General features: G+C 36.6%; 1 protein-coding gene across 8 annotated transcripts in view; it reads left to right on the top strand.

Annotated features, from left to right (window-relative positions):
- The window catches only part of CCDC171 (coiled-coil domain containing 171), a 359813-nt gene that overhangs the window by 128702 nt on the left and 215908 nt on the right, over window positions 1-15203 (top strand). For 7 of the 8 annotated variants that reach the window (XM_049710683.1, XM_049710685.1, XM_049710687.1 and 4 more), the window contains 5 exons: window positions 5632-5738; window positions 7490-7579; window positions 8441-8641; window positions 11209-11376; window positions 12925-13113. In XM_049710683.1, coding sequence (XP_049566640.1) covers window positions 5632-5738; window positions 7490-7579; window positions 8441-8641; window positions 11209-11376; window positions 12925-13113 — 755 coding nt within the window. The remainder of the gene's footprint in view (window positions 1-5631; window positions 5739-7489; window positions 7580-8440; window positions 8642-11208; window positions 11377-12924; window positions 13114-15203) is intronic. The other variant, XM_049710684.1, reaches the window with a different exon arrangement.

Raw genomic sequence — 15203 nt, 5'->3', positions numbered from 1 at the left:
TTCAGGACTTGTTTGAATCCAGTTTTGTATATACCACTTTCACTTGATGATAGAGTGATATCGTGCATGCCCAAGTTCATGGGCTGGTGGATCAGACATTTTGTGACGGGCAACACGGGTCACGTGCCAAATTGGTGGGCATGAATGCAGTATCTGCTAAGGACTAGTAGCCAGTTGAAAGCTGATTTTCAAGAGAATAGTTATCTGTAGAGGATGGCTTCCTTTGTTCCAAAATCCTGAAAGTTTACACTATCATTCACCTGTAAGGATCTGCCAAACTTGGCCTGCTTAAACTCAAGCAGTCAGAATGATATCATCAACTTGGTAGAGAACTAAGTGGAATACGGGATGTCTTCCAGAATGAAGAGTTGATCAGAATTTCTACAGACTGGATTATGCTAGAGTTGATGTAGCTCTGAGGTAGGGCCATGAAGGTAGATTGCTGGCCCTGCAAGCAGAAACTAACTGTTTTGGTGATTTTTACTAAAAGGATAGAAGAAATAGCTTCCTTCCAATTGCCAGGAAATGTATCGATTTGCTCCAACAATGAAACTACATCTTTAACTGCAGCTGCAGTTGGAGTCCCATGTGATCATGCTTACAGTAATTCACTATCATTCCTTAAGACCCATCTGTATGCTGCACTAGCCGGACAGATGAGTTAAATGCTGATGTGGTTGGAATCTCCACCCCTTTATACTCTTTAACAGAGGGGCTAATCTCTTCAGTCTCTCCAGGAATGTGGCATTATTTTTGATTTACTATTTTGGGAGGTAAAAGTTTTGGTGACTTCCAATTGCCTTTTTTCTGTTTTGTTTTCCTCTGTAAATCCCTCACTCCATGGGTCAGGTAACTGCTATGGGCATTGTGCCAGTTTCTGCATTTGTCTTTTATAACAATGCATTCCAAACTGGGGGAATAACTATGTGGGTTCAGGTACCTACTGGGCCCAGTGGAGATAGACTTTAGCCAAAACTGACCTCTGTAAGCTCCTACCTAACTAGTGAACCACAATAGCATATTAGGTCTCCAGAAATTAGTGTCAGTTCCGATCCAGTGTCCAGTTATCCATGGTATATGTGAGTAACTCCCCTTCCTCAGTACGTGGTCACCCGGGTAAATGGTTGCATGTTTCTTTGAGGAAGGCTAGGAGAAAGATTTACATACAGTATAAGCTTTTGGCAGTATGTTAGGATTCCTAAAGAGGATCCATCCTCTTTATTCTAGGGACACTGGGTCTGTGAACTAGCTCAAGACTGAGAATTGGTTGAGGGCCAAGACTGTCTTTTGTGTTGATTTAACTCCTAGTTCTGGTAATTAGACCCAGAGCTTTTCTGCTTATACAGATCGGGTAACATTCAAGTAGAGTGCCTATTTTAGTCCTAGGAACACCATGATCAGTTAGCCAAAGCCAGCGGTCTCTGTGGGTAAAACCATTTTGTTTATTGCTTTGAATCCACTGCCCATTATGGTAACCATGTACATTTTGTCTCTGAAAATTAAGTGCTACCACTTGGCCTGTCACGTGAGATTCCAGCATCCCCACTGAATTCAGGGAACCCAGCTTTGCGGCACCATTTCCCACTGTTACCCATGGCTTTCCAGCTACCTGGCCTAGATGCTTACTACCAAGCCATACAGAGCTCATCGACGATTCTGAGGCTCCCCCCAACCAATACATTTCTCAAACCTTGGTAAAGGAAAGGATTTTTGGACTCTTCCTGGGGACAGAGTAGGTGGGTGAGCAGGATTTACATGATAAATACTGTCCATATGTTAGAGAAGTTATGAGTCATTTTCCTTAAAAACTCTAGAATGGGTACCAGTGTTTGCAAGATAATGAAGATGTTTGTTTATGATCTCAGTGAATAAGACAAGTTAATATATGGAATGTAGTCTGAATTTCAAAAGTATAACTGCCAACAAAATGTTTATATTCAGTGCTTTTAGAATGAAAAAAGAATTTTCTTAGTCATCAATGTATTAAATATTTAGATTTTCTCAGGTGAAAAACCCATTTGAATGTCATTTTCTGTGTTTTATTACATGATTAAAAATCAGCATTAAACAACAGGGTTTTTCTTTTCTTTTTTTCCTATTTGTTTTGAGGATGAACGTGACTGCTCATGTTCTACAACAGAGATCTTTTTTTTAAAAAAAGCTCAGTCTTTTGTTTTATAGTTTCTGTCTATTATTTCTTAATAATTGAGGTCTTGCAGGATACTGAAGTAGATAAGAGAATGGTTGACAAGGTGGAGGAAATAGACTCACCTCATTCATTACAACCTACTGTTTCTCCTGTGGAACTGTGGGGTTACTGAGGTGATAACACCATCTTGAAAAACAGTGGTTTATTTGAGTCATTTAAAAGTATTTAGTTTTTCAGATTGTCCAAAAGGGAACATTTATTTATTTATTTATTTTATTTTTATTTTTTTGCGGTACGCGGCCTCTCACTGTTGTGGCCTCTCCCATTGCGGAGCACAGGCTCCGGACGCGCAGGCTCAGCGGCCATGGCTCATGGGCCCAGCCGCTCCGCGGCATGCGGGATCTTCCTGGACCGGGGCACAAACCCGTGTCCCCTGCATCGGCGGACTCTCAACCACTGCGCCACCAGGGAAGCCCCCAAAAGGGAACATTTAAATAGAAGGTTTGAGACCTGTTCCTCTTCCTCACTCCCTCCTATGGGCTACTAATTCAAAGAAAAGATTTGCCAAGGTATATCTTGTCGAAACATACTTAAAAGTGAGAAAGAGACTGAGACAGGCAGCAGTGATGTGAAAGTATAGGCTGGCACCCATGTATAGAGACACACGTGTATAGGGACAGGGACAGAGAAACTCAGAAGATTTTTGAGTTGGCGTAATTGAAGTATAAATGACACATGCTGACACATTCTGTTCTTCATTTGGACTTTAACCTTTGAAAAGCTATTTATGACTACTGTTAAAATTTTATTTTATTTTATTAATCTTTACTGTGAGGTTTTAGACCATCCACTGGTAGGATAGCTTTAATAGTTTATTGTTTTGCGGGCAATAGTACAGTGATTAGGATATTATTAGGTTAAATAAAATTTTAGTCAGTAAGCTCCTGGGTCCTGAGCGACCCTTTCTTTTTATTTGTAAATATTTTCTTCATGTTAAGGGACCAGTAAGTATTTCTTTTTATAATGAATGTGGGTGGGACATAAGGCATACTTGGTACTTCAGCTGAACTTTCTTGTAAAAGCATTTTCAGGCAAAGAAACTTTTTTATGTAGAATATAAGATGTGCATGAGTCAGTAAGGAGAGGGCATTTTGTCTCCTTATTCCTCAACACCCATATTATGATGATTTTATTCTTCTGGATTTCTAAGAGCAAGTTTTCTCCCTTATTGTATAAGCTAAGATTTCCTGGGTGTCCTCGAATGATTTATTCATGACCTACTTGTGTAGTAGCAGAAGAAAAGAATTATACATTACACTTTTTTTATCTTGTGCAAGAGAGCAATATTTTAAAAATATATTTGGTAAGACCTTTAATAAAAATTTTAATGAGTTCTCTCTCCAACTCACAGTCATTACAAAGAGTGTTGTCTTCTTCATTTTCACGGCTGAGAGCGCTGGCTTTCCCGCCCCCCCCCACCCCAACTGGGATATATGTTGTTTCCATATTACTTTTGTTGTTTTGTTTTTTTTTTTTGTGGTACACGGGCCTCTCACTGTTGTGGCCTCTCCCGGTGCGGAGCGCAGGCTCCGGACACGCAGGCTCAGCGGCCATGGCTCATGGGCCTAGCCGCTCCACGGCATGTGGGATCTTCCCGGACCGGGGCATGAACCTGCGGTCCCTTGCGTCGGCAGGCGGACTCTCAACCACTGAGCCACCAGGGAAGCCCTACGTTTGGTTTTTAAGTTAATTATTATTCTTCTGTTTAAGAAAATCTAAGGTGTATCCATACTTAAGATAGTGTTTAAATTATACTTTGGTGAATGTAATAAGTTTATTAATAACATTTTGTCCAAAATTAAAATAATAATTATCACTAATACTCTGATATGAATAAAGTCGTTCTGTTATTAACCAAGCATTTTTTTCCCCTTTATTCATTCTTTCTTTCCTGTATTACTGCCTTTGTCCCTCCTCTCCCCAAAGTTCCAGCAACTGAGTACTTGAAGAATGGATGAATGATCTTATGTAATTATTTGTTTACAATCTTACCTCCTCTTTTTAGACTGTAAATTCTATGAGAATAGAGACTACACCATTCTTATCTACCTCCATGTGCCTAATGCCTAGGATTAATACATAGTAGGAATGCATTAAATGCATTAAATTAGTTGATTGGATGAATCAATGAATAATAAAAAAGGTATTGTGAATGCTTCTTATTGATATTAATATTTAGATTGTAAAATATGATAGGGAGAAAATATAGGAAAATAAAAGTAATTTTAGTAAGTATGTTTTAAAATTTGCTATTTAATTTTTAACAGTTAATGAGTAGTACAATAAGCAATCAGTTCAAAGTGGTTTTTGAAACTAAACTTTTGATTATTTTGGATTACTATTTTAAACTACATTTGAGGGACTTCCCTGGTGGTCCAGTGGTAAAGAATCCACTTTACAGTGCAGGGGACCGGGGTTTGATCCCTGGTCAGGCAACTAAGATCCCACATGCTGAGGGGCAGCTAAGCCCGTGTGCATAACTACTGAGCTCGCACGCCTCAACTAGAGCCCTAATGCTGCAAACTACAGAGCCCACGTGCCCTGGAGCCTGTGCGCCACAACTAGAGAAGAGAAAACCCACACGCCACAACTAGAGAGAAGCCCATGCACCACCATGAAGAGCCTGCGTTCCTTAACAAATATCCTGCATGCTGCAACTAAGACCCGATGCAGCCAAAAATGAATAAAATAAATAAATAAATAATAAATCTTTAAAAAAAAATTTAAAAATAAACTACATTTGACCATGTGATCTTGATTAGCTCACCTAACTTATGGCCTCCCTAAATTAAAATGGTTTGAGGGCATAATATGGAAATACTCATATTTTTACAATGAGTATCAGTTTTAAGGGTTTTAATTGAAACATGATGTGGCCTATGTAGATAATAGTATTTTTATTATTTATTTCAAATTGTAACTTGAGAATTTTAAGGATTGAAGAACATTATTTCCAAGCATAACAGAAAATTATGTGCTCTTGTGTTCAGAAATTGTTTAAGAAAAATAGGCCTGACTGATCAGAAACACAAGGACCAAAGTAAATGTATGTAACTCCTCCAAACAGTGTTTAGTATAGACTGTTTATTTAATTGTTGGATAACAGGTGTGTACAAATACTTTAGTTACCTTGGAAATAGGGGAAAAAAAAGAGCTTTACTACTAACTACAAGGTGGGCATAGTAAGGTACAAAGTAGCCATAAATTTGGACTTGATATATTATGAACTTAATTTGATCACTTATTTAGAAAAGCTATTAATACTAGGCTATACAGCAGTATACTTAGGAGAATAAGATTCTACTCGGTATATCATGATGTCTTTTCAGTTATATCTAATTGTAATATCTCTGTTACTGTTTGCTTAGCTTTTGTCTCTTTGCGACTTTAACGGTATATTTTCATCCTGTATTTTTCTCTAGGCATCCACAGGGACAAAGATAAACCTCCCAGCTTCTCTGTTGTCCTTGAGAGTTTGAGGCGTACCTTGACAGATTACCAGAACAAGCTGGAAGATGCATCTAATGAGGTAACACTTGCACTGTTTGGCTCCACACACATAGCCTTCGGCCTGCAGCAGTACGTATTACTTGCTTGTTACAGAGGTCAGAAGTATTGGGAATGTTGATTTGACAGCTTCACAGATACAAAAAATAACAAGTTGTCTGTCACTGTTCTTTCTTTAAGTGTGGCCTAAAGTCGGGTCTCAGTCTCTCTTCTGTCACACTACTATTTTCAAAGTTATAAAGACTGTCACTTCTTGGTCTTCATAATTTATCTATTTTAATTTAACAAAAGAGCTATGCAACTCACTTAGTTAATATATGTTATATTTAAATGTTAATGTGTTTTTATGAAATTTGGAATAGGTACTGGAAATTCAGGGTTTGCCAGTATTTTGGCTTAGGAGTTCTACAAATTGTAGAAGTCAATAAAAAAGAAATTAGTGTGCATTCTCTAAAGGGAGTAAAGCATTAGAAGGTTTTAAAAACAAATATCTGTTTGATGTAGCTTGGAGGTTTTTAGCTTCCTGATTGAAAAAGCTCATGCTTTTATTTATTTTCTCTTTTGTATTGTTTAACTTGTGGGTTGATAATTTTCTTGGGTATTAAAACGTTTTATGAATTTGTGCTTTAAAAATTGAAGAGTTTATTTAGTTACATCTTGTTAAATTAGAGAATATGAAGTAACTACATTAAACACAATTAGTTAGCAAAGCAACAAACGATTGTTCCAACCAAAGACAATCCACATAGCATGGAATTTAGTGTTTATCCCTCTGTTTATCTGTTTCTTTTATGTAATACAAAGGCCTTGAAACCCTTATATTGCCCATAAGAAAAGGCATATTTTACTTTAGTTTGCTAAGGTGAATAAAGAAGGAAAAGTGAGTCTTCTTAATGCCCTCAGTAATTGTAATTGTTCAAAAGGCATAAAAGAAAGTGACCACTGAAATAATTAAATTTCTATAAAGAGCAAACATTGCTAACTCTCAGTGAGATAAGACAGCCTGTATTGTTAGTAGTTTATGAAACTCTTCTGAGGCCTAGGTCTGGAAGCTGCAGGGTAACTAGGAACATATTACCCACAGCGAATTGTTATTTGGGAGGATGAATGTCACATGATCCTCAGCACAGTTGAAAAGTCGACTCAGCAGGCTTTGGCTTAGTAATGCGCTTTGTTGTGAACCAGTGCCAGAGACAGCAGTGGGGAGACCAAGGGGTGGCTGCAAAGAAAGCAAAAAGAGCAGTCTGACAGAAAGAAGAATGAACTGTCAAAGAAAATAAATCACAAGCGGAGCAGGACCAACTGATGACCTGCCACAAGCCTTCCCAGTAGGACAGCATGTGACCGACCCTGAAGTTGTCATATGGACTGAGAGACCAGTGAATATTCTCGTGATGTAGAAAGAACAGTCTTCTGGTCTGTCCTTTTTTCTTTCTGTATAGATACCATTGCTTCTGGCATTTTGGTCCAGTAGGATTTTAAGAATAAAGTTGTATTTGTTTACAGTAAGAATGAAATACTTTATCCAGATATCTAGTAAAAACACAATAACATTACCGACATTTTAAGCTTGAATGCTTTCTTTTCTTCTTAGCCATGTGAACTTGGGACAGAAATTACATAGTTAACCAAAAGAAATAATTTTTTAAGTCTCTGAATTACTATAAAAAATTTGTATTTAAGTAATTGCATAAAAAACATTTAAAGATTAGCTTTTGAGTTACCCACCGTTGAAAAATATTTTAAAAGTTTACTTACATTTTCTTTCATCAGCTAAGCAACATGAATCATGCTAAGGAAAAGACATCTAATGAACTTGAGTCTACCAAACAGAAGGTAGAGTCTCATGCTAAAAATATAAAGGTATTGTGATTTAGAATAACTTTTTCCTTTTTTATTAAGAAACAAATATAATTATTTAGGGAATTTTTTTTTTTAGGGAATATTTTTAAGTAGAGATATCTGAAAATGTATCTTCCTATATTTGATTAAGTATGTTTAGATACAATTAAAAACTCTTTTTGTTGTTGGTCAAAGTAAGAAGAATGTTTTTCATTAAAAAAATAAAACTTGATTGGAAATTGTTTTGGTTAAAGGAAAAATTCATTTCCCAGATTTAATTATAATACCATAGATTCAAAAAATGATTTAAGATTTGATATCCAGCCTTAGATACACATTCAGCATATTTTACATAGCACATCAGTATTTGGGGTCAGTTTTCATCATTTTGGGGTGGAGCCATTGTTTTTAGTACATCATGCCTAATAGTGGGCTGTGACCACACCTGGCTAAGGTCTAGGGCAACAGTTTATTTTATTTTCTGTGCTGGTCTTATGTACTACATCTTTGCAAAATTGTACTAGTCAAACGTTCAGAGTTGGGATTTTTTGGTGTTGGTTCATGTCGTTTGTCATGGACATACTTGAGTAGAATTTGTTAAGGGTAAGGAGTAAATAGTTCAGCAGAATTTTATGTCACATATTTGAGATTTCTATTGGTATTTGGAATGTCATTGGGAAGTAAATGTTCTTATAGTAAATGTAAGAGATTTATTTTTAAAATGTAATTTACAAGTTTTAAAAATTTTTTGGTCTACCAAATTATAATCTTATAATGAGTTGAAAGGAAAACTCTCAAAGAGCTTTTTGGAGTAAGTAATTAACATTTTATATTTAAATGTTATCATCTTGATACAATCTCTTTATTTGGTGTCTCCAACAGTACCTTCAGGATAAATTGGCTGATGTCAATAAAGAGTTAAGTCATTTACGCACTAAATGTGCAGACAGAGAGGCTCAAATAAGCACTTTAAAAGTGGAACTACAAAATGTGCTGCACTGTTGGGAGAAAGAAAAGGCGCGAGCAGCCCAATCTGAAAGTGAGCTGCAGAAGCTTTCCCAGACTTTCCATACGGATACCGAGGTATTACCTGAGACAAGATGACTGTCAGGAAAGGCCTTGCACTAATCTCAGTTTTAGAAGTTTACATCTGTCAAGTGTCTGTTTTTATTCTTATTTGATTTAATTCAAAAAATTCTTCTGAGCTATTTTGAAATGTTCATGCCAGCTGCAAAATCAGTCATTCCATTACTCTTGTATGATACTATTTTGCAAGAGAAATAAAGTAGTTGAACCCTTTCATCATTTGTACAAGTAATTTTCGCTATTAGAACATCCTATCCCAAGTAGCTATGCTCCTAACAGTCCTGTTTGCCAATGACAAAATTATTTTTTATTTCAGTAGTTTAGTAGCCTGCCATGGTGGAAAGAATCTTTTTTGTAATCAGAAAGAATTGACATGGATAGAGGTACTTTTATTTACAAACTGTGAATATGGACAAGCCACATAGCTTGGTCCCTCCACATCTTTGTTTCCTTATTTGCAAAACAGGAATCATATCTACTTTAATAGACAGTCACCTTACTCTTTATAATTGTAGAATATTAAACAAAATTTAGAAAAATGCAAGTCCCACAAAGTTAAAAGTTTATTTGGATGCCCTTGAGAGTTACCGATCTGTGTTAATTTATTAATGGCTTCTTAAAATATTATGACAAACTTTTATATAACTGTATGAGCCTGTGTGAGTAGAATTGTTATCTTATATTTTCTTTTACCCATGGGAGGTAGAGCTAGTCTAGCTAGTGTGGAACTAGTTTATCTGAGTCGTCCTGCATATTGAGTTCATTACTCCAACAAATACGAACATGAATGCCAAGAGAGTAAAAAGGAAACATTCTTTCCACTCTTCTTACAGTCTGGGATTTAAATTGTGTCCACATGAAGGGGCTGGAATTGTTCTACACATCAGATAATGATTAAAGTAAAGGAAACTAGAAGCCTGACTGTATTGTAAAGTCAGCATGTCTACAGCATTGTGGTTGGGTTCAACATGTGTGAATTGATTTTGGATCTTGAGATTCTCTTTTCACGCCAAATGGATGATTATCATGCACGGTTCATCACAGCCCAAGCGAAAAGGACATGATGGCAACACAATGAATTACCCTTTCGGAAGAACTCGATCACTTGGCAAAATGTGGAGAGGAACGATTTTTAGTGCCTGAATATTCTGTTTGGTTAGTTATATTTAATAAGATTTTTAAACATCTCAACTTGGTTGAAAATGCAAAAGACATCTTTAATTGCTTAAAAAAGAAAAAGACATAGCATATTTATGAAGACTCTTCTGATATCCTAACTCAAGTTTGTGGATATAACTACATATTCAAATTTTTGGGTTTTTAAATTGTTATATTTGGAAAAAAAACTAAGGTGACATACAGGGAGAATTAAAGATGCACAATTTTATATATATTGGAAAACTTTCACCACAATTTCTAACTATAAAACCTTTACATATACTACATTCAGTTTTTCTTATCTGGAAGATTAGAATTCCTATTTTTTCCTCTTAAATTTTCTTCTTTTAAAAGTTTTCCTGCTGCTCTGTTAAAAAATCTTGAGGGAACTTATTTTATCTACATAAAATACTCATTTTGCAGCCTCACAATTACCTTGTCTTGAGTTCCATTCTTTGACTTTATAGATGAAATGCCTTATAAAGAGAGCCATTTAGCATTTTAGTAAGTAAACTCTCCTTGTGTGTTCAAGATGGGATCAGCTTTTTACTGAATTTGCAGTATAGAGTTTCTAGGCCATTAAACAATGGATGGTTTAACTATGACAATGGCAATATAATTTTAAAGGATTTTTTTAAACATATTTTTAAATAGACAGTTTTGGAAGTATATCTTGGGCAGCTATGTCCATTTTTTGGACTGTTAACTTTGTAATATTTAAACACCTACAAATGCCCAGTGTGCCAAATACGGTATGAACTTCTAAGTGGGGAAGAAAAATGAGCCGATCTTCCATCTCTTTCATATCACTGTCTGCCTTGCCTAGGGGGCTTGGGATAGATTTCCTGTAAGTGGTAAGTAAACTGGAATCTCTGGAGGAGGAGGAGAGCTGAATACTTGTGTCCATGTAAAGTACAGATATTGGTATAACTTTCTCTTCAACAGAGCTGGGTAACGCTCTTCTCTTTATATTGGTTTTTTGACTTAAATAACATCTTTTTTGGTAAATGTAAATATGAAATTATAGAATTTCCATACTAAGTTCCAGTTAGAAGGGCTTAGAAACAACTAGTCCAGATACCTCATGTTACAGCTGGGGAAGGTGAGCTCTGAACAGACACTTACTCAGATCACGTCCTTAGCAGTAGCAGAGCTGGTGTCAGAACCTGGGTCTTCTGGCTTCCAGACTTGAGATTTCGGTTTTGAAAATAAATGTAAGCAATTTCAAGTTTCTGCCTGATGCTTAATTTTGAATGTAAAAAAAGTCACCAAAATGGCAATATTCTGATACTTGAGTATCTTCATTTTTTTCCAGGATTTTTGAAATAAATTCTTCACCATGTATCTTACGTGTTTTACTTCTTACGGTGTTTATATACTGGATTTAATTTCTTTTTTTCTTGTAGGAGAAGCTAACCTTCCTTCATACCTTGTATCAGCACTTGATAGCAGGCTCTGTGCTCATAAAACAACCAGAAGGCATGCTGGATAAATTCTCTTGGTCTGAGCTTTGTGCAGTTTTGCAGGAGAATGTTGATGCCCTGATCGTAGACCTCAACAGGGCTAATGAGAAGGTAACTGTCCTCAGGCACCAGATACCTCTATTAAATTCAGTGACATTTGTCCACATCACAGTATCATTAAGAGGGGCTGACATTCATCTTATTTCAAAAAGAATTTGGGTGTTAATAATTCAATACCATTAATTATGGCTTGTCTACAACTCAGTTTGATGCCATTGCTATGGGCATGTAAATGTGACTGAAGTCTGTATGAAGTCTCTGAGCTCCACTTTCTGTTCAGGACATGCTAATACTGCTAGCCAGTGTTAGCCACAGGGACCTAATTAAAAGAAAATAAATTAATCTTACTGATGAAGCAATTCAAAGAACTTAGTCATTTACATTAATAAACCAACACTTTATGTTAGCATAAAATAGAAACAAGATACAGTTATTCAAAACATGATCTTAAAATTCTTTGCTCAGGAAATAATGAGGTGTTACTTTAAAAGCACTTAAAATTTAAAACTTATGTTTATCATATTTCTTGTAATATAACAAACTGTATATTGCAAAACCCATTCAGTGCTTTAGAATGTAAGAAGGATATATTGTAGGAGAAAACAGTAGACTATTATGGTGCCTTTATCATTCACAAACCTAGGAATTCAGTCTTTCCAAAAAAAAATTTAAAAACCTCGTTTTGGTTATTGAAAATGAAAGTGGCTTAGCAGTCCAATGTATTCCTCCATTTAAGGTATTGATTCTTATCCCAGGTCTATTGAACTAGTCAGAACTATATTTATGTGATCTAGTTTCCAGATCTTAGTTGCAGTGACATTTGCTCTTAAGGGACACAGAGAGAAAAACTGTTCCCTAAGTTTTTTTTTTCATTACTTCTGTTGAAGTAATCAGCATCTCGGTCCAGTTTTAGAGTAAGAGCATTTTGTCTTGGTCTGATTGGCGAACAATCATAGGCACTGAGAAGTAGGATTGAGGAAATGAGGGAATAAATTGTGAGAAGTGGAGATGCTGTTCTTGATTGTGACTCTGTGTATAACGGATTTGAAAAGTACTGATAATGAAAATGAGTACATGTTTTAATCCTCTGAGATGGTATTGTGTTTCAATAGTTTTTCCTAGTTTCAAACATCATTAATTGTCATACACATTAGATGATGAGGATTTTCTCTCCAGTGTTTTGAATGTGAAATAAAAAATGGTCGGAACATTCTTCTTTGTTATATGTAAAATGTTTGTAGATTTGTAAATCTCATTTAAATACTTCTTTCCCATTGAGGTATCTGAACAGTTTGAGCTTTGCTTCTAGAGGTTAAAATATTCTTCTTAATTTTCTCAGTAAAATTGATTATAGAATAAGTAACTTTATTAGAGAAAAAGAATAGATGTCATCTATACATGCAATTCACACATTTTCTGCTAAAATATAATTTTGTTCTACTAATTCCTGTTTCTTAATTTTGTTTTCATTTTAACTTAAAATTTTTATATGATCTTAAGGAATAAAATGTAGTAGAAAATTCTGGAATAGCTTTTGGGGGAGATGATACAAAGGACTTGTTTGTGAGCCTATCTTATTTGTTGCATTTCCCCATTTAGATAAATCATCTAGAGTATATCTGTAAAAACAAGTCTGATACGATGAGAGAGCTTCAGCAAACCCAGGAAGACACCTTTAACAAAGTGGCAGAGCAGATCAAAGCCCAGGAGAGCTGCTGGCACAAGCAAAAGAAGGAACTGGAGCTGCAGTACTCCGAACTCCTCGTGGAGGTACAGAAGAGGGCACAGGTATGCTACTTCCACCAAGAGCTTTAAAATGGAATGCTCAGTCTTTTACTTACGAGTGTTTTCTTTCAGTACCCATGGCAAGTCAGTTACAACTTTGGAGAACCACACAGAACTTGCTTGTTAGGTACACATACATGTGATCATGCAAACACACACACACACACAAATGGGCCTGTGTGCACTCTGGCGTATTACGGATTGTCTTTTATTTAAGTTTGGAAGTAGATGGGTTTCTGGTTAAAACATCCTAGAATATGTGGATCAATTAAATACTAAAATTGTATTTCCCTTATTTTATTTTATTATTATTATTTTTTGCGGTACGCGGGCCTCTCACTGCCGTGGCCTCTCCCGTTGCGGAGCACAGGCTCCGGACGCGCAGGCTCAGCGGCCATGGCTCACGGGCCCAGCGGCTCCGCGGCATGTGGGATCTTCCCGGACTGGGGCACGAACCCGTGTCCCCTGCATCAGCAGGCGGACTCTCAACCACTGCGCTACCAGGGAAGCCCCTATTTCCCTTATTTTAGAAATAAAGGTTAAGAAACTTGGGTAAAATATTGTCTGTTTTAGTGTAGATATCCTTTGATCCAGGTTATTCCATTCGTGGGGGTTTCTATGTGAACCATGATTTTAATTCATGTGGGGTTGAAATTTGTCATACCTCCTAACATTGTTGAAGGACTAGAGTTGTAGTTGTAGACCCTATAGCAAACTATTGTCTGTGAGATATAATATGTCTTCTATGTTGGATTCGATTGAGAACAGAAATTATGGGTACTTAACAGAACCATATTTTTTTCCAGTACAAAATATTGTCAACATAATTTATATGGTTAACTGTCATCCCTGCACAATGAGGAATAACAAAGATAGTGTGTACTTTTTTGTGTATTGAATTTAATAATAGGTCACTTGTTCTCAAGATAAGATACTTAGAAACCAGAAGGCTGTATATTTTTCCCATACTTCATTCGGTATATATCTTCTTTATTTGATCCACTCATGCTTATCTTGGCAAGTCTAATTAAAAAAGGAAACCGCATCTTATTTTACTTTATTTTTATTTATTTATTTATTTTGTCATTCACTTTAAATTTTTTTTCCTTTTTCTTTTTCTTTTGAATTTTATTTATTTTTTATACAGCAGGTTCTTATTGGTTATCTGCTTTATACATATTAGTATATACATGTCAATCCCAATCTCCCAATTCATCCACCACCATCATGCCTCCCCACCACCCACTTTACCCCTTTGGTGTCCGTACATTTGTTCTCTGCATCTGTGTCTCTATTTCTGCTTTGCAAACCGGTTCATCTTTGCCATTTTTCTAGATTCCACATATATGCGTTAATATACAATATTTGTTTTTCTCTTTCTGACTTACTTCACTCTGTATGACAGTCTCTAGGTCCATCCACATCTCCGCAAATGACCCAATTTTGTTCCATTTTTCTGGCTGAGTAATATTCCATTGTATACGTGTAGCACATCTTCTTTATCCATTTGTCTGTTGATGTCATTTAGGTTGCTTCCATGACCTGGCTATTGTAAATAGTGCTGCAATGAACACTGAGGTGCATGTGTCTTTTTTTTTCTTTTTGTTTGTTTGTTTTTTTGCGGTACGCGGGCCCCTCACTGCTGTGGCCTCTCCCGTTGCGGAGCACAGGCTCCGGACACGCAGGCTCAGTGGCCATGGCTCATGGGCCCAGCCACTCTGCGGCACGTGGGATCTTCCCGGACCGGGGCACGAACCAGTGTCCCCTGCCTCGGCAGGCGGACTCTCAACCGCTGCGCCACCAGGGAAGCCCTGCATGTGTCTTTTTGAATTATGGTTTTCTCAGGGTATACGCCCAGTAGTGGGATTGCTGGGTCATATGGTAATTCTATTTTTAGTTTTTTAAGGAACCTCCATACTGTTCTTCATAGTGGCTGTATCCATTTACATTCCCACCAACAGTGCAGGAGGGTTCCCTTTTCACCACACCCTCTCCAGCATTTATTGTTTGTAGATTTTTTGATGATGGCCATTCTAACTGGTGTGAGGTGATACCTCACTGTAGTTTTGATTTGCATTTCTCTAATGATTAGT

The sequence above is a fragment of the Orcinus orca genome, chromosome 6, assembly GCF_937001465.1.
Source record: "Orcinus orca chromosome 6, mOrcOrc1.1, whole genome shotgun sequence".
Taxonomy (NCBI): Eukaryota; Metazoa; Chordata; class Mammalia; order Artiodactyla; family Delphinidae; genus Orcinus; species Orcinus orca.
This window is presented reverse-complemented; position numbering and strand designations above follow the sequence as displayed.